Below are 26,621 nucleotides of genomic sequence, written 5' to 3' on the forward strand. Positions count from 1 at the left end.
AAGACCCAAAATCCTCATAACTGGACTGATAGGTAGCATCACAATAAGTGGAGAAATGGTGGAAGTTGGCAAGGACTTTGTCCACAAGTTGTCTTGCTTGGATCCGCAATCAATGTTCTTGGCAGCAGCAGTCAAGAGATCGAAAGAAGAGGTTGCATTGTGCAGACCTGCTGCATAAGACTTCGTTAGCGTGTTGAAAAGTGAGGCTGTTCCCTTGAGGACTGAGGTGCACCAGATCCAAACCATGGCATCTGCAATGGCCTCATGCACCTGAGGCTGGGCGTTGATTAAGGAAGACGGCTTTTGGATTGTGGTGCTGGAGAAGAATACTGAAAGTGCCATGGGCCGCCGAAAGGACAAACCCATCTGTCTTCGACGTATGGCCAGAGTGCTCCGTGAAGGCAAGATGGCGAGACGTTGTCTTACATACTGTGGGCACGTTGTCAGGAGAGACCAGTCCAAGGAGAAGGACATCGTGCTTGGGAAAGAAGAGGGCGAGCCAAAAAGAGGCAGCCCCTCAATGAAACGGATTGACACATGGCCACAACACGGGCTCCAATGAGAACAACTGGGAGAGGGGGCAGGCCCGGGCTCTCTGTTGTGCATGAGGTTGAGATGGGTGAACACGAACCAATGGCAATAGTAAGCAACAAGCTGGCTATTGTGCCCTGTATCCCACGTAGTCTCCATGAATTGGATCACCCACGTTCTTCAGAACAACAGGCTGGCCCGGTGTGTGAACGGCATCATGCTCACTGGATCTGGTGGGTGGGAAGTCGTAAGTACTCTTCATGCCAAAGGAAGCGATATGAATGGCTGAGGGGAGGAGACAACCCTACGAAGACGCAGGACCTGCACATGGGTGATGTGTGCGTGAGTCCGATGGTCTGGGGAATGCTAGTCCATCCCATCAAAGTCGTTATGCATTAAAGTCCCCACGACTAAAGAACTGTAACGCTGGTGGACATCTTTGCGTTTGAAGACAGCACCATTGCTATTGGAAATGTTGCTCCAACCCCCTTATTGGATGACTCGGGAGACTTCTGGTTTTAAGGCGGACTAAGAGGCCCGGTGAAGGGCCCTGCAGAAGGTTACGGCAGCAGCGTAAGGGGTCATGCTGTTCAGAGAGCCGACGCAGCCGATCTGTTAGTGTAAGCGTTATCTGTGGTAGGTAGGGGCGCTGTGGGGAGTCTCTGGCAGGCTCCACTGGAGCCGTGTCTTCTGTCACATGTATTGGTCACTCTTTGAAAATCAGCTCCTAACGTTAGGACTCTCAGGTTCACTGAATCATGTGGACAGGCAAAAAAAATCACAGCGATCCTTCACACAACGAAAGCAGGAGCCTCTCAACCGCCTTCGATGCATGTGAACGGTGGACGTCAAATAAGGAAGGCCGAAGAAGAATCGGTGCATCCAAATCTTGGGGCTGGTGCAGAATATCAAAGGTACCAGGGTCTGCCAAAAGGACAAACCGATCCATCTCGCGAGAAGGACAGGACACTCCTTAGAGGCAAGGATGGCGAGAACTTGTCTCACGTTTTCGGGAGAGCCCCAGCCCTGGAGAAGGACATCATTCTTTGAAAGGTCGTAGGGCAGCACCAAGGAGGAAGGCCCTTGACAAGATGGATTGACGCAGTGGCCACCGCAGTGGGCTCCAACACAGGCTCAAGGGTGCGGATGGCGCGGGAGTGGGCATGTTTCTTCTGTTGCACACAGGGTCACTGTGAGTCAGAAGGGAGGCGGCAACACCCGACAGCAATAAGAGCCGGTGGACCAGACCTCGGAGAGAGCTTCTCATGAAGAAAAGACTTGAAAGTAAAATAAGCAAGCATCAAGCATCCCAACACTCACAGGTGGTCAGTAGATACAGGAAGAAGAAAATTTTAATCAAATCAATAATTTTAAGAGGTCAAAGAAGATACAGTATCCATGAACTGATTCTGATGCATTGTGACCTGCCTGGGCTTTCTGAGACTATAGATCTTTATAGGAATAGACAGGCTCACCTTTCTCCTATGGAGAAGCTGGTAGGTTTGAACCACCAACCTCGCAGTTAGAAATCCAACACTTAGCCCATAGACCCACCAAGGCTCCCGTGAAACAAGAATCGGCCACAGCATGTTAAAAGCATCCCAGCAGACATGAACAACTAAATATAAAGATGGACAAAGATTTTTTTTTAATCTCCCAGGAGCTAAAGATTTTTAAAATACAAGAGAGAAAACAATTAACTCAATGACCTGAATAGAAAATGAATCACAGGAATAAGTGCTCTAAAGAGAACGAAGTCAGAGAACAAGTGATCAGCAAGGGAACTGCGTTCGATTGTTTTCTTAGAACTGATGAGAAGAGCCCGAATGGAAGGGCCCACCGCCGCCAGCACAACAAAACAAACAAACCCATGTGTACACGATTTTCAGAGGAGGAGGAGGAGGAGGAGAAGAAGAAGAGGTCAGACACAAAGGGTTAGAAATCAAAATCTCAAAAAATCTGAAGAAAAATGATTTCTTTTTTTAAATTGTTTTATTAGGGGCTCATACAACTCTTATCACAATCCATACATCCATCAATTGTGTAAAGCACATTTGTACATTCATTGCCCTCATCATTCTCAAAACATTTGCTCTCCACCTAAGCCCCTGGCATCAGCTCCTCGTTTCCCCCTCCCTCCCCAGAAAAATGATTTCTAACCAAGAGTAAGGTCATTTCCTAAGGGTCATATTTCCACATAAGAAGTAACAGATTTTGTATATATATATATATACCATAGTGAATTAAGGGGGAAGTGCAGAGTTGAGACCCGAGGCCCAAGTGTCGGCCAATGGAGATCCCCTCATAGAGGGGTTTAGGAGAGGAGATGGGTCAGTCAGGGTGCGATGTAGTACCGATGAAGAACACAGCTTTCCCCCAGATCCTGGATGCTTCCTCCCCCCAACTACATCATCCGAATTCTACCTTGCAGGGCTGGATAGGGCAGAGGTTGTACACTGGTGCATATGCGAGCTGGAGGCACAGGGAATCCAGGGTGGAGGATACCTTCAGGACCAGGGGTGTGAGGGGCGAGGCTGGGAGAGTGGAGGGCGAGTGGGTTGGAAAGGGGGAACTGATTAAAAGGATCCACATGTGACCTCCTCCCTGGGAGATGGACAGCAGAGAAGGGGGGGAAGGGAGACTCCGGATAGGGCAAGATATGACAAAATAATAATCTGTGGATTATCAAGGGCTCATGAGGGAGGGGGAAGTGGGGAGGGAGGGGGAAAAAAGAGGACCTGATGCAGAGGGCTTAAGTGGAGAGCAAATGCTTTGAGAGTGATTAGGGCAAAGAATGTACAGATGTGCTTTATACAATTGATGCATGTATATGTGTGGATTGTGATAAGAGTTGTATGAGCCCCTAATAAAATGGAAAAAAAGAAAAAAAAAGAAAATGATTAGGGACAAAAATGTACAGATGTGCTTTATACAATTGATGTATGTATATGCATGGACTGTGATAAGAGTTGTATGAGCCCCTAATAAAATGTTTTTTTTTTAAAAGAAGTGGCAGATTAAGGGAGTTGCTGAATAGAGGACGCAGAGGACGCAGCCTGTGGAGAATCGCCTTTCCTATCCAGGGAGTGGCAGGGGGGGTGCCCAAGAAATGGACACCCAGGTTTGTGTCAGGTTTGTGCTGGGCCCTGGATCCCTGCTCCTTTATCTGGCTGTGGAAGCCCCGGGCGAGTCAGCCCTCATGTGTGTCTGTGTGCGTGCCGTGGCCGGGTGGTAGGAAGCTGCGGCCTTGCCTTGTGCCCGGGTGCCAGGCTCCGGCTGAGGCCGCTCACTGCTCTCCCATGGGCGGTATTACTCTAGCCTCCTCCAGGAGCCGAGGGGCCACCGTGGGCCGAGAAGCAGGAAAGCGGAGCAATCACATGACCAGCCGCTATTCCTGCACAGGCAGCTCCTGGCCCACCCCACAGCCCTGCGCCCAAGCTCCACTCAACTCTGGGGACACACAGCCCGCCTCCTCTCAGGGTGGGCAGCCAATAGCGGCAGCAATGCCCTTTCCTTACCAAACCGCGCTTCAACCCAGGGACTCCATCTTTCCACGTGAGCCCGCACGTACCGTGGTTCTTTCAACCACCAACCTTGCGGTGATCAGGCCAACGCTTAACCAGCAGAGCCACCAGGGCTTCTGTGGAGATTATCGGACTTGGGTCTGAACTTCCTGCTTTGAGTTGCCCAATGGGTGGCAGCTTGGGACTGCCAAACATTTGTTATTTGCACGCTCTCTTTGCATTTTTTACTGTTTTCTCTTGTTTTAATAAATCATTTTATTGGAGGCTCTTTCAGCTCTCCTAAAACCCATACAGCCATTGTACCCAAGCAGTTTTCTGTGGTGTGTCTGCGTCCGGCAGGCAGGGTTCTCCTTAGTGGTACTGAAAGTTCTGCTCCATCTCCAACCCTCGTCTGTGCGGACAGAGGTCCAGTCCCTTGCGGTTTTTATCTGTATGAGGCAGCAATTCATGTACTTGGGTCTAAAAAGCTGTCCCTCACATGTATGCCTCTCTGTCCCATACACGTATTCTTAATTTTTCTAAAAACTGTTTGAAATGCTATAACTTTTGCTAAATTCAGGATACTATCAATAGTATTACCATCTGCCCCAAGGAGATGATTTATAATGTTCCCTAATAGAAGGAAAATGACGTCTCTAAAGTGGATTGGGGCTGTATAGATACCTAAATGGATCCTGAGCTCACACTCAATCATAGCCCGAATCTGAGAACAATTAGTCCTCATGCCATGGCCCTGCTTGGTACTCACCCTCACGAGGAGGTCACTGAAGACATGGGTGCCCGAGCCAAGTGTGGTGAAGAGAGCGGATGGTGCTTGACCATCAGAAAGAGCAGTGTCTGGGGGTCTGAAAGGCTCGTCTTAAAACAAGCAATCATCGAAGTGAGACATCACAGAAGAAGCACACTAGTCTGTGTGATCCCAAGATTGTAAAACGTAAACTCCAAGACCAGAGGAGGAAACAGTATTAGAGTAAATTCTGAGGGCGCGGTGCATAGAAAGCGATGGATGACGGTGGACGCCCACAATCCACTTGCAGGGTCCGCACTTGGACTAATCCTCTATGAACCCTCTGACCACTGGCCAGGCTGGGAGCAGCAGTGCTATCGACAGAGAGCACTGGAGGGGGCACCCATGGAGACGTGGCTAGGTTAACATTCAGCAGCGTGCAATCTGTTCTCCCATTCAGAACTTCTCTGGGTTTTATAATTTACTGTCATCTCTTCAACTATGGGTTTTCAATGTTTTGTTGTTATAGTTGGGTCTGGGGTTTTTATTGCTGTCTTTGTATGTTTTTCTTTATATGAAATCTAGGATAGGCAAATCTATAGAGACAGTAACTGGATGAATAGTGTCTTGGAGGTATGACAGGGGAGGTTGGTGGGAAAGGGGGAGCTCATAATGAGTATAAGAAAGAAGGAAATGTTCTAAAATTGATCACGGTGAAGATTGAACAACTCTTTTTCATAGCTTCAATGATTGGGTTATATATGTGAATTATTGTCAATTAAACTTTAGTATCATTTTAAGTCCATGGAAAAATTATATCATCTTTTCATTCCATCTTCCAAAAGGTTCTTGAAGCCCTTTCATATGCTGTGTTTATCTAATCACATTTAGCACCTTAGCCATTTTACAGGGATGCCCTGGGAGAAGAGGCGAGGGCAGGCAAGGGCGCTCTGGTGGGATTTGCTGCCCGGGGTGCATGGTGCAGCCTGCACACCTGTATCCAGCACCTGCCGTTTGCCTACAGGGAACCTGGGGCCCCTGCTCCTCCAGCACTTGATCCCTGGGAACTTCATTCAACACATGAGCATGCCCGTCCTGCCTCGCACCTCTTGGCCTGAATCAATGACAAAAGAGTGAGCGGTGGAGACTCAGACTCCAACTCTGCATTTTCTGGTCCAGGAGCTGCGGGAGTCACTTCACCTGGTGCTTCAGGGCCCTGGATCTGAAAATGGTGGTAGTAATGGCCCCCAACTCAAAGGGGGCCACAAAGCTCAAGTGCACAGTGCAAGGAAGGTGCCGAGAGCAGGACTTGGCGCGGAAGGGAACCGCAGTGCACCCCAGCTCTGAGCTCTTCCTTTTTCCTGGACCCCCACAGCAGACCCTCCGTCCTGTGAGCACAGGAGAGCACAGGCGCTGGAGCCAGGTTGCCTGGGTTGGGCTCCCAGGCTCCACCACCATGAGCTGGGTGGCTTTAGGCGGGCCACACAACTTCTTGGTGCCTTTGGTTCCCTAATGCATACAATGGCAGCGCCTAATTCAAAGGGATGCTGTCAGGATGATGCTCCTGAGCAGGGAGCCTGACCACTGGTGTTCAGCTAATGTTTATTTGCCCCTGAGCCGCTCTGTCATGAACTTCCACCATCTTCTTGAAGGAGGACAGGCAAGACCCCAGGCTGCACACGCACCTACAGAGACCCTACCAGCTACCAGTCACGAGCCTGTGGGTATCCTCCTAGATAAGAGGGGTCCTTGCAACCCAGCGAGAGCCCTGATGCCCAGCCCCCAGGCCCGCCCGACCCCAGTCCCTCTAAGCTGACCGTGTTGTTCGGCGTGTTCCAGATGATGGGCGAGAGGGCCACCAGCTGCTCCTGCCCAGGGTGGTAGAAGGCAACGCTCTGGAAGGGGTTCTGGCTCAGGTCCCATCGCCACTGGATGATCTCCAGGCCCCTGGGCAGGTCACCCTGCTCATCGAAGAAGATCTGGTGGCCCAGGAGGGTGAAGTTGACCTTCCAGAGCTCCCGGAGTAGCTGCGAGGGCCAAAGGGAAGGGAAACCGACTGACATCACAGGCCACTGAGATCTGGGAGACTTGACTATGCCCCAAGCCTCAGTTTCCCCAGCCGTAAAACGAAGCCTTCCAAAATGCTGCCGTGTGGGTGGTAGAGGCTGAGTGCTTGGTTCTAGAATTAGACTCATCTGGGTTTGGACCCTAGTTCTAAGGCCTTGGGCCTGCCACTTAAACTCTCCAAGCCCCATTACCTCTTCTGCAAAATGGGTGCAATAAAAACTCCATCTTCCAGGCTCTGAGATGTCAGGGAATTTGTCTCTATCAGGGACTTAGAAGAGTAGCTGAGGAATAGTAAGTATCCAGCCTGCACAAGGAGTTGCTATTAGCTCTCCCTTTGGGGCCCAATGTTTGTAACCCACAGTCCCCCACCCCACCCCACCCCGCTCGCCCTTGTACCCTGCGGTCTGAACGTAAGCCCTTGTCCCATCCTTGATTTGCTGTGTGACTTGGGTAAGTCACTGAACCCCGCTGGGATGAAACTTCCCAGATGATCCCTAAAAGGCTTCCAGCTCAGATATCCCACCAATGTGCCTCCAAGATCCACTCCCCCACCCTACCCACCCACCCACCCACCCACACGGGAGCTCTCAAGGAGGCCTACTGCTGTAATGGGTGCTAAGCTAAGGTAAGCAGTTTGAACCCACAGCCAGTTCTCGAGAGGGAGAAAGACGAGGCTGTCTGCTCTTGAAATGATTCGGTCTGGGAAACCCAAAGGGGTCCCTCTCCCCTATCCTGAGAGTCAGGATCAATTCGATGTCAGTGAGTTTGGTTGGCATTTTACCCCTTGGGGGCACTTTGGGGAATGACAGCTAGACAGCTGAGGAGCAAGGTTGGCTCTTGAAGTCTCTGGGAATTTCGGCCTAAGAAAGGAGCCCTGGTAGTACCATAGGTTAGGCCTTGAGCTGCTACAATAAGGTTGGTGCTTCAAAACCACCTGCTGCTCTGTGTGGGAAAGACGAGGCTGTCTGCTCCCATAAAGATGGACAGGCTGGGAAACCTTAGATTTAGTCAGAATTGACTTGCTGCCAGTGGGAGACCCAAGAGCAATGGTCCCAGGAGCTCAGCCTGAAACGAGGGCAGCTCCAGCCATGCAGTGGGGTTGGGATGCTGGAGACGAGCTGGAAGGAACTGTGGAACCAGGTCTTAGCATGTCTGGTCCATCCTTCCAGGACCTCACCAAGCTGTCTGAGCGTCCTGAGATCCATCCAAGGGGCCCATGCCACAGTCAAACAGCATGTTCCTGAAACTCTACTGAGTGGGCTGGACCCGCACTGCTGGCGTCTTGAGAGTCTTCTGGCATCTGAGTCCCGAGGCCATTTCCTCACCCAGCCTCACCGCCACCCCCAGCAGAGGTTTTTCCTCCAAGACAGACTGAACCCATGTGCTTTCCCAAGACCAAATGCTGGGCCTGGGAATGAGTGAAGGGGGTGGTGGGGAGGGAGCTTGGGAGAGGGCAGAGGAGCCTGCTGACTTCTGCTCTGCACGGGTAACCTGCACACTCAATTGCTCATCCTCTCAGTGACTCAGAAGCACCCACATTGTTCCTTCTGTTGAACAGGTGAGACAATCGAGGCTCAGGACATCTGCCCATGCACCATCTCCAAGTGCCCTCCTTTGTCAGTGCCCTCCTCTCTAGCCCACCCCCTCCCTTGCCCCTGGGACCATAGTAACCACTTCTGCAAGGACTCGGTGGTGTGAGGGTGAGTCTCAGCCACTCCCTAGGTGGGTGACAGCTCTGGGGGAACTTTGGTTTCATCTGTGCATAGAGAGCAACAACAGGGCCAGTGTTTGGGGTGAGTGAGTATTCACAAAGGGGATGCAGCAGCTAGTACCAAATCTCCTTAAAACAATTGCTCTTTTTTTCTTTTTTAAGAGTAGTGCTTAAGGTTGCAAGGTTCCGCTCCAAGATTATGACTGGGGAGCTACCGATGGAGAGGACTTTTAAACCAAAGTGCTCTGTGAAAGACATGGCCAAGTATGTGAGGGTGAGGAGAATCTAGAGAAAATGAGGAAGGGGAGATTCAAGAGGGAGTGTGGGCAGGATTGGGGGTGGGCAAGCAATGGAGTAGGACCCCACACTACAAAGGCCAGAACCAAATCTCCAAACTCTCTGCCATCGAGACGATGCCGACTCACTACGACAGAGCAGAGCTGACCCTGGGCTTTCCAAAACCAGAACTGTTTACAGAAGTAGAAAGTTCTCTCTCCCTTGGAGCGGCTGGTGGTTTTGAACTGCTGACCTTGGGGATCGCAGCCCAACATGTAACCACTTCACGCAGACCTGTCTCATATTGAAGTATAAATTAAACATCTGGTGTGAACCCCTCCACTTCTGCGATGCTCAGTGAACTCTTCTACACCCCCAAAAGTCTTCGTGTGAGTCGCGGGGATTGTATGAGTGAATCAGCAAATCAGCGATTCAAATTCCAAGTTTGAGTCAGAACTGAATAGCCGCCATCAAGTCGCCTTTGACAGCGCCCCGTGTGTGTGAGAATGAAAGTGCGCCCCATGGTTCTCAAAGGCTGGTTTCCAGGAAGTAGATTACCAGACCTTTCTTCCCAGGTGCCTCTGCGTGGACTCAAACCTCCCACTTTGGGGTTCACAGCCAAGAGTTGACGGTTTGCACCATCCAGGAACTCATGTGAAATCAAGTTAGGAGCCTGGATGGCACTGTGGAGTAGGCATGTCAGTGGTTCAAATCCACCAGCTGCTCGTCAGGAGAGAGAAGAGGCTGCCTGCTCTCTTAAATGTTTCCAGTCTCAGAAAATCCACATAGATTCGTTATGAGTTGTCATCAACCCAATGGCAGTGGGTTTGAAATTGGGTCAGTGTACCCGGGCAATGAGAAGATCCATGAGCCTGAGCCCTGACAGGATGGGGCATCCCACTGCCTGGGCAGTACCCTTCCAGTGAGTTTCCCCCATGGACTGTGAGGATGGCGTTAATAAAAGGCATTTTGCTTTGACACCAAAAAGGGATTCTGGGACATCCTTGACCCAGAACCCAGCGAGTAAGGCAGGGGACCTCCCTGCTCTGGAGCGGTTAGCAACCACGCCGTCCGCACCTATGCCTGGGGCCTGCAATGCTCACCTTCCAAGGGAGTACCGCCTCCTTGGAGCAGCCAGTCTGGTTGCATCTCAGGAGGCTGTGCAAGGCGTGGGCCACTGCATAAACGGCGGAGTACACGTTGTAGACCACGCGCTCGCCGGAGAGCGTGAGGATGGCGTTGAAGGACCGGGCGGCGTCCAGGCAAGTGTCACACTCCTGGTTGCAGGTGGCCGGTGGGCTGGTCTGGTTGGGCACGGGCGGCCCCGCCTGGGCACGGCGCACGCGGAACTCGCTGAAGCGCGGGATGGGCACGCTCGGCGTGGTGACGCCCAGGAAAGTGCCCGTGCGGTGCAGTTCGGTGAAGTTGTGCAGCACCGGGTCGATGGCCCAGGACTCGGAGGCGAGCCACACCATGCCCGTGAGGTTCTGGCGCAGCACCTCGCCGAAGAAGTTGTGCAGGGTCAGGTCCGGCGCGAGCAGGACCGCTACGCGCGCCGAGCTCTGCCGCAGCTTGGCCACGACGGACTCCAGGCGCTGGCGCTCCGGCGCCTCCACCGCCAGGTTGGCCTGCGGCGTGGGCAGCGACTCCTGGAAGGCGATGCAGATGCCCCGGTCCGCCAGCTGCTCGCTGAGCTGCTGCCCGTTCTCGCGGCCATAGTCGTCGCTGCTCACCAGGAGGACGATCCAGTTCCAGCCGTGCTGCAGCATCAGCAGCACCAGGGCCCTGATCTGATGCTCCGCGCTGGGCACCGTGCGCAGCACCGCCGGGAAGAACAGCTTGTCGCGCAGCTGGTCGCTGATGGCGCTGTAGGTGATCTGTCGGAGGAGAGGGGCTGGCGCGTTAGCGAGGGGTGGTACAGAGAACACGAGCCCTCCCTCGTGTGACGCTCATCGGGGTCACCCGCGCTGTACGAATGGACATTTGGTAAGCAGCTAGCTCCTGTGAGCCAGGCCTAGGCTTCCCTTTGTAACAACATGTGGTAAGCACTAACTGGGTGAGACACCCTAGATGTTCGCCATCAGGCCATAGGCTGAGTATCATCTTGAGGATGGTTCCAATAACCCAGCACACCGACTGTGGGGGTGCCCTAGGCTGGGCGTTCTACAGTAGTGCCCTCATCCCCATCTAGGAACATCTGTACAGGAGTCCTGCAGGTGTCCCCGGCTACGCGTTACGGTCCCGACTGCAAGGTCGGCGTTCAAACCCACCAACTGCTCAGCAGGTGAAAGATGAGGGTTTCTGCTCTCAGTAGGATTGACAGCCTGGGAAACCCCAAGGAGAAGCTCTGCCCTCTCCTATCAGGGTCACCAGGCATCAGAGTGGACGTGACGGCAGTGAGTTTGGTTTGGGGTGGGGAGGGGGTGGTTGAGTATTTATCAAAATAAAATAATAATAGCAATCAAATAATGCTGCTAGCATGTACCAAGCGTCTCTTTTGTGCCAAGCCCAGGCTTAGTTGCTTTTACAGCCATAAATAACAGTATCTGGCAACACACAAGGAGTGGCTGTGTGGCAGACCCTCGGCTGATGCTTCACAACGAGGCACGGTGACAACCAGGATCTCTGTGGAGCACCCAGCATGCACTGGACCGAGAGCTGGGCAGCTGTCACCCCTGCCTTCAAGACCACCACCGAGTGCACCTGTGTTGAGCTGAATGACAGACGGACCCTGAGCTTGGGGCTTCGTGACATAACCAAAACGTCATGATGGCAATGACCCGCCTTAGACTCGTGCTTTGCATCTTTGGGGGATGGGAGTGAGGATGCTCTTTAACCGCCCTGGCCGTGTGTTTCTGAATGTAGAGCTTTCCCCCTCAGCCACCAGCATCAAGTTCATCAGCCAGTAACTTGGCCTTAGCACTCCACCATCTCTGGGCTTATTCCAAACTCACTGGCTATCCCACCTCCATGGCTGTCCCTCCTTTCTCTGTGATGGCTTCACCTCGGGGACCCCAGGGCTACTTCTGTGGTCCTTGTCTCTTCCTCACCACCTCTCCCTCAGTCTCCTGGCTTTAAATACCATTTAAATAAACACTTAGATGTCTGGCCTGAACGTCTCTGCTCAACTTCAGGCCCTTATTTTCAGCTGCCCACCTGATATCTCAAGTCTAGCACATCCCAAAGTGAGCACATAGTCTCCGCTGGGCCTGGGTCACTACACCCATCCCCAGCTCTCCAGGTGGTTCAGCCCCACTCTGGAGTCATTCCGGATGCCTCTGACACCTCCCTCCCACACATGCCACATTCACCCCATCAGCAGGACCCATGGACTCCACCTTCCAGATGTGTCTTCCCAGGACCACCTCCCGTCTCTATCCTAGTCCAAGCCACCAGCATCCCTGCCCCAAGGGGTAGTCCCCCAGGTTTACACCTTGCAGGGCACTCTGAGCCTGGCAGTCAGGGGGCCTCTGTGAACACACACGCCCAATCACGATGAAGGGTTGACATTAAAATGACCCCAGGGCAGATAGGAGTCACAAAGGTGGGTCCATCAAAGTAGTGGTATCTCACTGTACGATGGGGGTGAGTAGGGGGCTGGGGTTCAAAGATGAAAGACTTGTCACAGCCTCTCGGTGGCCAAGAGCCCAGATGTGTATCCAGGTCTGCCTGTCTCCCACACCTGAGCTCTTAACCGAGAAGCCCAGCTGCCTTCCCAGGAAGAGAGGAGGTGACCAGGAGGTAACCAGGGCCGAGTTCCTGCCCATGCCTCTGTTTGCACCATCACCAGCCTGCGTGATTGGTGGGAAGAAGTGAGTCCATTCAGCTCCTCCCCAGACCCTTCTCCTGGGCCCAGGGCCTCACCTGCGGAAGAAGAAAGAGAGAGAGGAAGTGGGCCACAGTGCTGGTGGATTCGGAGTTGTCAGGACCAATGACGGCCACCACACGGGGCACATAGCTGCTGTAGTCATCCTGGAGGGGCAGGAAGTAGTCCTCCTGGGACAGGAAGTAGAGCACGGGCTGGATGTTGTTGGAGATGTAGCAGACATCCACCATCTCGTAACCCAGCAGCACGCCCGGCAGCAGGCGGCTGTGGTTGTTGATCTCCTCCACCGCGAAGCGCATGGCCTGCATCAGGTTGTAGCCTATCACTTTCATCTCGTACCTGGAGACAGCATAGCAGGGTGAGGCAGCAAGTGGTGCAGAATGAGGGGTGGGGAGTGCCAACCTCCTCCTCCCACCTGCCAGGGGGAAACCAGGACTCTGCCCCCAAAGGAGCTTCTCCCGGAGATTCTGGTGTTTTCATCACATCACTGTGGCTACCTGTCATCCCTAGGACCCTACTGTCACTCTAGCCTCCATGACACCTGCAGCCACCACCACTACTTCATCAGTCACTGTGTCTTTGTGGCCATTAACCACAGTAACCTTTACTGTTGTCACCATCATCACCGTCTCCACTGTCACCTTCAGTAACCACCATGGCTATTATCAATAGTACTTCCACTGTCATTACCGGCATCACATCCTGTGACTGTGAGTGCCCTCAATTACCACCAGCATCACTACCACCTTCACAACCATCCCATCACCATTACGACCATCACCACCACCATCATCACCACAGCCACCACCGTAACCACCATCACCGCCATTACGACCATCACCACCATCATCACCACCACAACCACCACCATCACTGTTACGACCATCACCACCATCACCATTACTACCCCCATCACAATTACGACCATCACCACAACCACCACCATCACCGTTACTACCATCACCACCATTACAACTATCACCGCCATCATCGTCACCACCACAACCCCCATCACAACCACCACCATCACCATTACTACTACCATCACCACCATTACAACCATCACCATCACCATCACAACCACCCCCATCACCATTACGACCATCACCACCATCATCATCACCAAAACCACCACCATCACTGTTACGACCATCACCACAACCATCATCACCATCACAACCACCACCATCACCATCATGACCATCACCACCATCACCAACACCAGCACTATTACCACCACCGTCACTATCACCACTACCATCATTATCACCACCAACACGATCATTACTACCACCACCACCACCACCATTACTACCATGACCACCACCATCATAACCACTGCAATCACCATTGCTACCATCACCACCATCACAACCAGCACAAGCGCCATTACTACCACCATCACCACTATCACCACTATCACAACCAGCTCCATCATCACCAACACAACCAGCACGATCATCATTACCACCACCATTACACCATCACTGTCATCACACTGTCACTCCGACACCACCAACACCTGCATCCCCATCATGCTCTTCGGATTTTCTATCGTCTTTTATTATGAGCATCATCAATGATCAAATTGATCCCCTCCTCCACAAAATAGACATCAACCTGGTTGGACCTTGGCTCCTTAGTGTTATATAATGTGATGTCATTGCCCGATGTGTTGTAAAGCCTAAACTCTGTGATGTTAATACAAGGTAGGATTGGAGGCAGTTATTTTAATGAAACAATAGACAATCTACAAGATTAGGTTGTAAAAACCAAACTCACTGCCTCTGCCATCGAATCAAGTCTGGCTCAGTGACCCCACAGGACAGAGAACTGCCCCTGTGGGATTCTGAGGCTGAGCATCTTTCCAGGAGCCGAACGCCCCATCTTTTCCCCACAGAGTGCGGGTGGCTGTGAACCACCAGGATGGGGGGTATGCAGCTCAGTGCATAACCTACCACACCACCTTTTGAGCTATACGCAACTAAATAAGCAAGCAGAGATTAGAGGGAGCTGACTACCCACAAGAACGAAGAGCCAAGAGCAGAGAGCATCCTTTGGACCTGGGGTCCTTGTGCTGAGAACCTCCTAGACTCAGGGGAAGATTGATGTCCAAACACATGAAAATCTCCAAGGAACACCAGCCAGGTCCACAGATCCCGAAAGGAGACAAAGACCTTCCCCTGGAGCTGACAACAAGAGAAAATTCCCCAAGGGCTGCCACCCTGAGTCAGGGTCTCTGGTCTCCTAAACCATGAGAGACAAATGCCTGATGAGGCCGCTGTCCTGTGGAGCTTCTCTTACAACAGCACTAGACAGCCACCATCCCTCCCATCACCACTGTCCTTGTCCCCTCAGATCAGTCCTGCCAACGTCCCGTCGCATACCAGCACCAGCACCCCTCCCCTCCTCAGATGGCAGCAGTCTTCCACCCACCGGTGTCTATAAATGAAGCACTTCTTACAGCCGACGCCTAGTCGCCCTTGGGGTCCTTTCTTTTCTCTCTGGAGCCCTGGTAGCGCACGGTTAAGCACCCGGCTGCTGACTGAAAGGTCAGCGGTTTGAACCCACCAGCCGCTCCACGGATGTATAGCAGTCAGCTTCTGCCAGGGTTTACAGCCTTTAGAACCCCACGTATCGGTTCCACTCGGTCCTACAGGGCCACTATGAGCCGGAATCAACTCAATGGCAGTGAGTTCTTTTCTCCCCGTCTCCCTGAATGCCTTTGCCTCTTCTATAGCCTAAAACCAAACATGCTGCCAGCAGGCAGATGGTAGCTCACAGTGACCTTCAGGACAGAGTCGAACTGCCCTGCAGGGTTTCTGAGTCTGACCCTTTACAGGAGCAGACAGCCTCCTCTCTTGTGTACGAAGCAGTTGGTGGATTTGAACAATCCACCTTGCAGTTCACAGCCCAGTGTCTAGCCTACAGCGGCACCAGGGGTCCTTGTTCCTTCTAGATGAGGTCACAGTTTTACATGCTCAAGCCTGGCCTCCATGCTCACAGGAAGATGGCCCCACCCCCAGCCTCCTGCTGCTGCCACCCTGAACTCTCATGAAGGCCAGAGAAAAGCCGCCTCAATTCTAGAGTCGCCCCCACCCACTGACACCCCCCCAAACCAAACCACCCCCCTGCCAACAGGTCAATTCTGACTCGTGGCACCCCTATAAGACAGGGTCGTACTGCCCTTGTTCGTTTCTGAGACTGATTCTCTATGGGAGTAGATGTCTTATCTTTCTCCCATACAGCGACTGGAGGTTTCGAACTACCGACCTCGCAGTGAGCCCGATCCATCACCACTACACCACCAGGGCCCCTGTTGACCACCACAGCCTTCAAAAAAGATGCAGGCCTTCCCCTCCGAACAGAACCAGCGCAGAATGGAAAAAAAGGAATCAGCTACAGAAAAAAGCCCTCAGGCGTGGTTTCTAGGCTGGACCATGGCAGACTAGCTGGGAGCCTCCGTTGGCTCAAGAGGGAGCATGACTCCGAGTCATGATCAACATAGATTCTAATGACCCTGAGGACCCCTCACTGGGTCCCAGGAAGGGTTTGCTGAGCCCTTGGCCCTAGCCTGGCCTCCAGAGGGCTACCCTCCCCCCCCACCCGCCACCATGGCCAGCCTCACATTGGACACTCACTCCTTGCACTTGGGCACCTGCAGGTAGTTGAGGTGGACGATGCCCTTCATGTTGGCGTGGAGAGAGAAGAGGCCACCCAGCAGGTAGTCCCCAGCCAGGTGGAAGTCGGGGTTTGGAGTGGGCTCAGCCAGGGTCTGCAGCAGAAGGAACAGGGAGCAGACTGCCTGGGCCTGGGGCATCATGGCTGCAATGTGGGGGTGCAAGAAGGTGCCCGGCCTCGCCAGAGATCTGGCGGCTCTGACACCCGGGGATTTGCATCAGCATTTACATGCTGAAGGTCCTACCACTGACCAAGCCGGGCCAGGGAAGCACCTGGGGCCGTAGGGAGACTTTGGAGTTCTTGTGGGGAGTGGGCTGGGCAAGGGCGACCCTTTTTCAGAACACAGTGGAGCTGGGGTGGTCCCGGAGAACCTCATTTGGGAGCCGAGAGTGTGTGTAGCTCCCTGAGCCAAGCTGCCGCTTTCTGCGCTGGGATGAGAATCCTCTGTCACATCCGTCAGACACAGGAGTGTGGCAGAAATACCCCACGCTGTAAAGCCGGACCAAGCTAGACTTGGTATGTGGGAGGGGGTGGGGCATGTCTGGATGGTGGTGGTGGTAGCTCCATCTCACAATGACCCTGGACACCGCAGCCCTGCCCCAGCCCCTTGGTCAGACTGTGTGGTACACATGGGTTCCATTGACTGGTTTCCAGAAGTAGAGGGCCAGGCCTTTCTTCCTGCTTTGTCTTCCCACAAGTCCCCCCACCCCGACACCTCTGCAGCAGGCAGACCCCCCTGAGAGGGGGAGGGTGGTCAACCAGGAGGCACGCTGGCCGGGAATCAACCCGGGCCTCCCACGTGGAAGACCGCAGTTCTCCCTCTGACCCAGAGTAGTGGCCGCCATCTCTAAGAAGGCCCGGTGAGACCTCTTCACCCGTCAGATATTTAATGTTCACCAAAGCTGGTACTACTACCATCCCCGTCTCACAGATGAGGAAACTGAGGCATGGAGCGGGGAGAGTTGGAACTCAAACCACACAGGCTGAGTCCCACGTGTGCTTCTGAACCTCTAGGCCGCATTACATCGTGGGACGCTTGCTTCCAAAAAGCAGCAGTCAAAGAGTGGGGTGGGGGTGAGGGGTGTGGACAGAAAGAATCAGGATTTGCTGTGTGGCCTCAGGCCTGGCCCTACCCCTCTCTGAACCTCAGTAAGCTAGGGGAGGGAGGAATGTAACCCACCTCATGAAACAAAAAAGCCCTCAGGGGTGTGTCCTTCATTGCCTTCAGGAACTGCCAGGGGGGTGCCCGGCTACCTCTCCTGAACATGGCCATTGACGATTCTATAGGAGAATCCTGATCAAAAGAGGGGGGATGCAGAACAAAACTTCGAATTTTCACAGAATCTGGAAGTTTTGGAGTCGTGGAGACTGGACGAATCCCTGAAATGATTGCCCTGAAATAACCTTCAACCATAAGTATCTATCCCAACGTCTTCTTAAAACCAAGCTATTTTCTACATACGATTGATTATGGCAGCGGTTCTCAACCTGTGGGTCGTGACCCCTTTGGGGGTCGAACGATCCTTTCACAGGGGATCACCCAATTCATGGCAGTAGCAAAATGACAGTGATGAAGTAGCAACAAAAATTTTATGGTTGGGGGGTCACCACAACAGGAACTGTAGTAAAGGGCCACGACATTAGGAAGGTTGAGAACCACTGGTTTATGGTAATGCTTGTATGGTTCTTGATAGGATTGAACTATTGGGTCGTATATTTGGATTATGTCCCCCTCAGAACTGTTTATTAAACACAGCTATCGCTTAAAGCAGTAGAGAATGCCTGCCTTGAGCACATGCTCTTGTAAGAACCGTCTCCTCGGGACCAATGAGACAGCTCTCGCTGTATGCTGAGCAGATAATCGGAGAAGCTGGAAGACTAAAGAGAAACAACAAAAACTCCCTGCCATCGAGTGATGCCGACTCACAGGAGCCCTCTAGGGCGGGGTAGAACTGCCCCTGTGGGTTTCTGGGACTGTAGCTTTTTGCCCTGAATCATTTTATTGGAGGCTCTTACGGCTCTGATAACAATGCATGCATCAACTGTAGCAAGCGCACTGTCATCTCCAAAACACCTTCTACTTGCGCCCTTGGCATCAGCTCCTCTTTTGTCCCCTCTCACCCTCGTGAACCTTTGATAATTTGTTACTTTTATCTTCATATCTTATACTGTCTGCTGTCTCCCTTCACCCACGTTTCCGTTGTGTGTCCCCTTGGGGGTGGGGGTGGGGGAGGCATGTTCTACGCTTGTCATTGTGATCGGTTCCCCCTTTCTCCTGAGACCGTAACTCTTTACAGGAGTAGAAAGCTTGCTCTTTCTCCCACAGGGCCGCTGGTGGTTTTGAACTGCTGGCCTTGAAGCTGCAGTGACTACAACATGAGAGATCAGACAGGCACCCTGAGTCTGAGAAAGGAAGGTGAGCGTGTAGCACACCTTAAATGTACTCAGGGTCATGGAACCGTCCAGAGAAAGGGTTGGTTCGGTGTATGCGCGTGTATAGTCTCAACAACAACAAAATAAGGTCAGGTACTTAAAAACATTTCATTCTGTCCTCGGATCCCTGAGAAATGGGAGGCAAGGAAGTCGGGGCACAGGTGAGGGGGGTGGAGGCTGGAATTGGAGTCCAGGCCTGTCCTTCTGCAGGGGTTGCACTCCATTGAGGGGAGGGTGAGGAGCAAAGGTCTGGCTGTCGAAGGCGTGCCGTTTCCACCAGAGTCTCAGGCTCCTCGTCTGTACAGCGGGAACAGCCAGGAGGAAGCGAGGCTGTGTGCAACATGGGCACCCGCCCGAGTCCACTCATCAGGGTGGCTGTCCTTCCTTCGCTGGCCTCCTGCCAGAGAACCTTCAGGAAGATGCTGAAGAAGAGGTGGATGAGGGATACGTGGAGAGGGAGGTCTGTACCCTGCTTCCCCCTCCCTCCCTCGTCTCCCAGAGCTCTGGGTCAGCCTGGGGCCAGAAGGTGACACAGGTGGCCCCTCATTTCCGTAGGGTACACACCCAGCCAGCAGTGCATGGCCGGGGGCGTGGTGGGAGGGGGGGCGTCCGGCCTCAGTCAAATGCTTCACGCTCCAAGTCCAGGCCTGTGGTTGGACCTCAGCCGCCACAGGGAAATGAGGTTCCTGAGCCACCGCAGGCACGGAGGTGGGGGGTGAGGGGGGCTTACGGTGGCTGACCTGGCAGGAGCCTCAGGCACCCAGGCAGGCACAGGGCCCTTGGGAGCCATCAGAGCCTGGGGAGAGCAGAGGGGATGGAATAAGCATGGTGGGACCAGCTCCTGCCCCGCATCCAGTGGAAGCCAAGGTCCTTGCCAGGGCTGGGAGCAGATGGGGTCAAGTGTAGAGGGCGCAGCCTGGTGAGCGGAAGACCTGATGGAGCTGGTGGGCTCTGGACACCCATAAGCCTGGTCCACATACTCATACTCGGTAGCTGTGGGACCGTGGACTTGCCCTTGTACCTCCCTGTCAGCCCTTCATAAAAGGCAGGAAGCTGTTACCTGGCAAGGTCTCTGACAAAGAGCTCTAGCGACACAGTGGTTACAGGTAAGTGCAAGGTCAACAGTTCGAAACACCCCAGCCCTCCGAGGGAGCAAGACAGGGCTTTCTATTCCCATAGAGTGCCAGTCTCGGAAACTCACCGGGACAGTGCTACCTTGTCCTAGGTCACCGAGTCAGACTCCGCTCAATGGCTGTGAGCTTGTCTTGTTTTTTAAGGTCACTGAGGGGGCTTACTAGGGCCACGGAGATGACATACCCAAAGAGGCATTGTCCCACTGTCTCTATGACATTGAGCAAGTCATCCATTCTTTCAGAGACATGACCGGCCTGCCCACCCCTCACCTGTAAAGCGCAGCTGTGACCCTTCCCAGCCTGGACCTTCTGCTCCTGGCACAGCCACACACGGGCCATCTTTGCCCTAACAGCCTCCTCCGGCACAAATAAGGAGCAGCCCCGGGGGGAGCCAGGGTGGGGGCCCTGCCAAGGAGCAGAGGCTTCAGCCCCACAGCAGTCTGAGGCCCTCCACACCACTAGCCCTGGCCACAGGCCCCTCAAGAAGCGAGAGGCAGGCCGGGTGTTTTAGGAATCGCTGTCTGTGGGTGGAGACTGGCCAGCACACACACTGTTCTCTCCACGGTCCCTGGGCCGCCTGATGGTCGGCTTGGCTAGGCTATGGTTCCTGAGCGCTTGACCACACACTAGAGAAGCTCGTTTCATTATGGAACTAATGCCAAGTAAACTCGCCTCCATTGGGCCGTCTCTGACTCTCAGCAACCCCGTAGGACAGAGCGGAACGGCCCCTTTTGGTTTCCAGGACTGCAAAGCTTTGTGGAGGCAGGCAGCCTCATCCATCTCCCTCCAAGTGGCTGGCGTGTTCAAACAGCTGACCCTGCGGTGAGTAGCCACTATTGTTACCCTGTGCCCCTTCCCTCGTGTCATCCACCGCAAGCCCATCCGTCAGTGGAAAGAGCCTTTCCTTGGTGGTACGTCGCCTCCAGAGGGTGAATATTCAGGCAGAACTTGCTCTCTCCACCCTTTCCCATGGTCTGTGTTCCAGATTTTAGGGACTCACGCCTGCAAGTGTCCAGCCGCGCCCATAATCATGAGTCGGTTTCTTGAAATATTTCTGTGTGTGTGTGTATCCAAAGTCACTTGATTCATAGCGGCCCCCTGTGAGTTTCCTAGACTGCAACTGTGTATGGGAGTAGAAAGCCCAGTCTTTCTCCCAAGATGCTGCTGGTGGCTTTGAACTGTCGATCATGTAGATTTCACTCCAACGTGTGACCACTCCTACACACACATACAGGCTTTTTAAAACTCATGAAACAAATCCATTCTCTTTTGACTCAATTTTTGAACAAAAAATTGTAAGTTACATATGTGCAAATGTGCACGCATGCATGTGTGTGTGTGTGTGTGTAGCTGCCACTGATTGCTAATCTCGAAAACAGGAAGCTAGCCCACGTGCACCTGAACCTGGACACTAGATTCAAGCTAACGGGCTCCAATTGTTCCCTCCAATCCTCCACTTGGCAGTGAACAAGTCTCTCCAAGATCCAGGTGCGATACAGCGTGTGCAGTCCTGGTATGCCAGGTGAGGGCACATGGAAAGAGAGCTAGTTTTAGACTCAGACGGAGCTGGGTCCACAGCCCGGCAGCGCCACTGTGGAGGAGACTGGTAAGTTCCTTCCTCCGACGCTCCATACCTCGGTTTCCTTATCTGCAAAATGGGGGCACAGCCGACAGCTCTCACTTCCTAAGGCCGCCGGGAGGAGGAAGCATCCAGAGTGCTGTTTTCACACGAGTAAGGCACGGGTTACACTTGTCGCCACCCCTGAGGCTGCCCGCACACTATTGCTCATTCTCACATGCTGCTGGAGAAGAGGGGGACGAAAGAATGCCCAGCACATACAAAACGACCTGGAATGGTGCAGGTGGCAAGTAAATAAACTGAAACATTGATAATAACAGCATGCTGTGCACAGTGTGGTGCCTGCAGCGAGGGTGACCAGATGGTGCACCCGGGGCCCAGGACTGCTGTCCGCAGCACTGTACAGTCACTCATCGATGGTGCTGCTTTGGTGTTCGGGGGGGTGCCCAGCGGGGCTCCCTGATGGAGGTGGTGGGCCATGCCAGATGGGCTGGCACGCTGCCTCGAGCTGGCGCGGCTATAGATCTTCAGACAGGGACCTAGCCTCTCTGCGCTTCTGTCTCTTCAGCTTTGAAAGCAGACTACGAATGCCCCACCCTCACCATCAGAATGAGAGGAGTCGCCATCCTCCCAGCCCCCCCCCCCCCCGAGCACAAAGTGATAAAGTAACAGGCATTTTATTGGGTGGCACCAGACCCAGTCCCGTGGCCACCTCACAGTGTAGAACGAGGTACACGTCAAGCACACCCCCTCCCCTGCTTGCAGCACCAGCACCCCCTGGCCACGGGTGCAGTGACGGTAGTGGCACTGGGAAGGACCCCGCAGGACCCCACACTACTTCAGTTGCCTCCAACTCGACACCCCAGGTTTCCGAGGGCGCGATGCTTCCAGGAGCAGGGCTTCAGCGGGTGGGTGACAGCTACCCACCTTTGGGTGAACTGCTCAGTGTTAATACTATGTTCCCTCCTGACACCTTCAGGGTGCCCTGAATTCCACCCTCCAGCCACCCCCCTGTGATCCTCGTTGTCTGGAATCCACCCAGAGGGACAGTCTGCAGGGGCCATGGAAGGCCAGGCCACAAGTCATTTACATGCCAAGAAGGGTCAGTGCTTCGGAACCCTGGGCTAGGTCCGGCACTGGGTACTGGGAGAAGGGAGAGTGGTGCTGTTTTCTCCTAGCCCAGGGGGCACAGAGCCCCGCAGAAATGCCGGCGGCACAGGCCCCGAGCACAGCCGTCCCTTGAGGCGGGGCCAGAGGAGCTAATGGAGAGGCAACACAGGATATAAGCCCCCTCTCTAGATCCCAGTCCAGACAGAAAAGACCACCCCTCCCCACGTGGAGTGGGCCAAGACCAGGCAGGTCTGAGGGGGCAGGGGCAACTGGTGAAAGGCACTTGGTTAGATGGGTAGGCAAGCTCCCAATGGGTGAGGAAGGCGGGCAGCCTTGGAGCAAGGTTCACCACCCCTGCAGGCCACCACACCCGAGCCCTGTTGGCCTCGGGGAGGAAGCAAGACAGAGGTCAGGGTTTGATGAGGGTTCTAGAGCTGCCTCACTCCCCCAAGGGGTCTCAGTAACAGCTTCATCTCCATTCCCTAGCCCCTGGGACACAGCAGCGAGGAAGGACTGGGGGCAGAGGCAGGCAGACAGAGAACCAGTCAGGCACTGGACAGAAGTTCTAGAATGGCCGGCACGGTCAGAGGGGCAGCCCTGTTCCTCACCCTGACCCTGAGTCATGGGCCGGGAGGGCCAGCGCGCAGGCCAGCAGGGCGACAGAGGTTGTGCTTGGTGCAGGAGGAGGGCCTCGGGGGACCAGCGCAGTCTGCAGTCAGTCGTCTGGACGGACAGGCAGGTGTAGGCAGGCGGCGCTGAGCGGGCTCACTGCATGTAGGAGTAGCGCCAGTCACCCAGAGGCTGGTGGGTCTCCTTGATGACCTGAGGGGAGGTCCAGCGCAGGACGTAGTGCGGGCCCCCGGGCTTGTCGTTGGTGCCTGTTGAAGAGGCAGCTCTGAGTCGCGGTGAGGCTCAACAGCAGGCCAGGCAGCAGGCATGCACCCGGCTTGGGCACTAGGGAAACACTAGTGGGACACCCAGGAGACGTGGCCCAGGCAGGGAAGGTGAGCGGGGACCGCAGAGCTAGAAGTAAACCTTTATAGCAGGCCCTACCGGGCAGGCCTGTGATCAGCACTTCCAGACTCCACCTGCCCACCAGCCAGGGGCTCTGGAGCCAGGGAAAGCCTGGACCAAGAGTTGGACACCTGGATCCAGCTCTGGCTCTGCCATTAGGCAGCTGGGAGCCTTGGGCAGTCCCTGCCAGCTCTGAGCTTCCATGTCCCATGTGCGAACGGAAAGAGATGTGCCCTGAGGTTGGGGGATTGAGGGTAAAAAGCTTGGGTGCTGGAGCCAAATCCCAGCAGGCTCACCCCGCAAGCATGGGACCCTGAGCAGGCCACTGCCCGTCTCTGGGAGGAAGGGTAACCATGGTCCCTCGCCCAGTGTCGGAGGACAAAGCAAGTCACGAAAGGGCCTGGGGCCTGGCCCAGCACACAGGAAGCACAGGCAGCTGCACTGCTCCCGTGCCTGATGACACCCTTGGTGAAGGAACGGGGGCTCCTCCTGGAACCTGGCTCCCCTCGGGCAGGACGACCACTTACCAGAGGCCCGGGCGCCCCCAAAGGGCTGCTGGCCGACCACAGAGCCGGTGGACTTGTCATTGATGTAGAAGTTGCCAGCAGTATGCCGCAGCATCTCTGTGGCCTCCTGGACAACGTCCCTACAGGGACAGGGCAGGGTAAGAGGGCAGCCAGCCCCTCACCACCCAGCCCCAAGCCCCCCGCCACAGCCCACGCTAGACTCAACCCAGAACAAGTGACCCTGGCCAGACACGTGCTGTGGGTCCTGGGACTTCACTCCTTCCTCTGTCAAGGGGGTGAGTGCTACGTGGTGCAACTGTCCTCCCGAGCTGTGGGGAGCCCCTCCACCCACAGCCTTTCCCCTCAGTTCAGCGACACCCTCAAGTGTATGGGGGGAGAGAAAATGCACAGCCCCAGACCCAGCATCATGAGGCCCAGATTCGAATCCTGCCTCTGCTGGCCAGCAGTGATATGGAGGCTCTGGGCACCCTCTGTACACGGGGTCACCATCCTGCTCAACGGGACCCCAAGAGAGCTTGGGGGCTAGACTACACCAGCAGCCCCTAGAGATTCAGGAATCGGGAATGGAGGCCCTGAATATGTCTTTTCAACTAACAGCCGGCTGATTCTGGGTAATTTGTGGGCAGCCTGCCTGCCTGTGGGGGCTGAGGTGAGGGGCAGGGCACGCAAGCAGGGAGGCTGCGTCCTCACAAGGCCTAGAGCTACACCCGGAGCTAAGCAGGGCCCCAGGGACAGGAGCTTCCGACTCCGGCAGGCGGCCACTCACTTATCCTGGGCGAACACTGCCCCCGTGAGGCCGTAGCTGGTGGTGCTGTCGACCAGCTGCAGCGTCTCCCTGTACTTGTCGTCGGGATACACATACACGGTCAGCACAGGCCCGAAGATCTCCTGGGAGGGAAGCTGCATGGTCAAGCCCTGTGCTGGACCCAGGCCCGGGTCCACCGCTGTCTCCCCGGCCCCTAGTCCCCAGCCCCTGCAAGAAGGGCCATCCCTGACTTCCTCCCGGATTCCATGTGTCCCCACCCTGCCCCAAGCTCCCTGCAGCCGAGCCGACACCCAGACAGCAGAGGGCCCAGCCCTCAGAAACTGCAGGTGTGGGGATCCCTCTGTGGGGGTCCCACGCCCCCCCCCCGGGGTTGGGGAAGACCTCGCCGCCAGCTGCACCCACCCCACAGCCCCCTGAGCCAAGTGGCCGGCCCTCTGTGCCTTCGCTTCTCATCTGTAGGATGAGAATGCCAGGACACGCCTCCCCTCGGGCAAATGCCCAGCAGCGGACACCACTGGCCACTGCCGTCACCATGGCTGTGGGGTCGCCAGCTGGGGTCCACAGTGTCAAGGACAAAGGTCCGCATGGGCCTGTAAGCCTGAGCTCATGGCCTGGCCTGTGCTGTCTGGGGCAGGAAGTCCCTTTTAGGGTCTCACTCCTGTCATCTGTCCCCTGAGGACAGTGCCACCCTGAGATGGTTCTTGGCTCCAAGCTGCCCCTCCCGGTGCCCGCCCAGTCACCTCCTTCATGATGGGCTCCCGAGGGTCCTTGCTCTCGACGATGCAGGGCTCCACGAAGTAGCCCACGGAGTCATCGCAGGCGCCCCCCGCCAAGACAGTGAGGCTGGGTGAGGAATGGGCGTGCTCCAGCCACTTCTTGATCCGGCCGAAGGACTGAGGGGGCGGGGAGGGGAAGGAAGAGGGAGGGGCACCCCAACACTCACACCTGAAACCCATCCCCGTGGGGCCTGCCTTCTCCAACAAGGCGGCTGGGCGTGGCGGGGGCAGTGGAGACACATGTCTTTGTGAGTGCGTGTGTGTGCATGAGTGAGCACGCAGTAAGCTAGAGGTGTGCCGACATGTCTTCAATCACCTTTTCAGACAAAAATCTCGTTTTCCAGGGCTACTGCCAAAATGTTTCAGCCTGCTACCATTCTATCATTCTTAAATAAGCGCTAGGTGGGACACACAGTCACGTTAGAAAGGCCCGCTTACTGGTGTGAGCTTCCACTGGGTGGACCCCACGCCCGGCAACCCCGTGTGCACACAAGAGGGCAGCTGGGGGTGCGGAGGGGTGTGTCCACAGGCTGTGATCTCTCAGAAGCAGGCAGGCAGCCCTGTCCCTGTGTCCAGACCCCCAACCCCTGGCTAGTCACTGGGCATGTCACCCTCTGCCACACCCAGGACATCTGTCATATATAGAAATACCATACTAGGAAAGATGTGATGTTTCCATAGGCTTTAATGATTACGTGTGTGTTGGAATCAACTTGATTCCGGCGGGTTGGGCTTGTTGGGGGGGGGAAACATGGTTCTGATCAATGTTGTATCAGACATAGGCATGGCCATTTATCTTCTTATCCATAAAGACCCTGAATCTGTTGATTCCCAGTTGAGGCAGGAAGTCCCAGTGGGAGGGGGGGGTGTCTGGTGGCGGACAGGCCCCTCCCTGTGGGCTCTGGTGTCTTCCTGTGTCTACAGCCCAGGCACCTCAGTC

The 26,621-nt window shown here is 54.7% G+C and overlaps 2 protein-coding genes across 2 annotated transcripts in view; both read right to left on the minus strand.

Moving 5' to 3' along the window:
* TAS1R2 (taste 1 receptor member 2) overlaps positions 1 to 16,485 on the minus strand; it is a 29,123-nt gene extending 12,638 nt beyond the window's left edge. The window contains exons 1-4 of the mRNA XM_075538393.1: positions 16,304 to 16,485; positions 12,701 to 13,001; positions 9,940 to 10,713; positions 6,600 to 6,809 (exon numbers count right to left, since the gene is read on the minus strand). Coding sequence (XP_075394508.1) covers positions 6,600 to 6,809; positions 9,940 to 10,713; positions 12,701 to 13,001; positions 16,304 to 16,485 — 1,467 coding nt within the window. The remainder of the gene's footprint in view (positions 1 to 6,599; positions 6,810 to 9,939; positions 10,714 to 12,700; positions 13,002 to 16,303) is intronic.
* Positions 16,486 to 22,159: 5,674 nt separating this feature from the next.
* Positions 22,160 to 26,621, minus strand: part of ALDH4A1 (aldehyde dehydrogenase 4 family member A1) — a 29,155-nt gene continuing 24,693 nt past the window's right edge. The window contains exons 12-15 of the mRNA XM_075551260.1: positions 25,646 to 25,798; positions 24,906 to 25,027; positions 24,140 to 24,258; positions 22,160 to 23,476 (exon numbers count right to left, since the gene is read on the minus strand). Of these exons, the coding sequence (XP_075407375.1) occupies positions 23,364 to 23,476; positions 24,140 to 24,258; positions 24,906 to 25,027; positions 25,646 to 25,798 (507 nt within the window). The 3' untranslated portion in view covers positions 22,160 to 23,363. The remainder of the gene's footprint in view (positions 23,477 to 24,139; positions 24,259 to 24,905; positions 25,028 to 25,645; positions 25,799 to 26,621) is intronic.

The sequence above is a fragment of the Tenrec ecaudatus genome, chromosome 1, assembly GCF_050624435.1.
Source record: "Tenrec ecaudatus isolate mTenEca1 chromosome 1, mTenEca1.hap1, whole genome shotgun sequence".
Classification (NCBI taxonomy): Eukaryota; Metazoa; Chordata; class Mammalia; order Afrosoricida; family Tenrecidae; genus Tenrec; species Tenrec ecaudatus.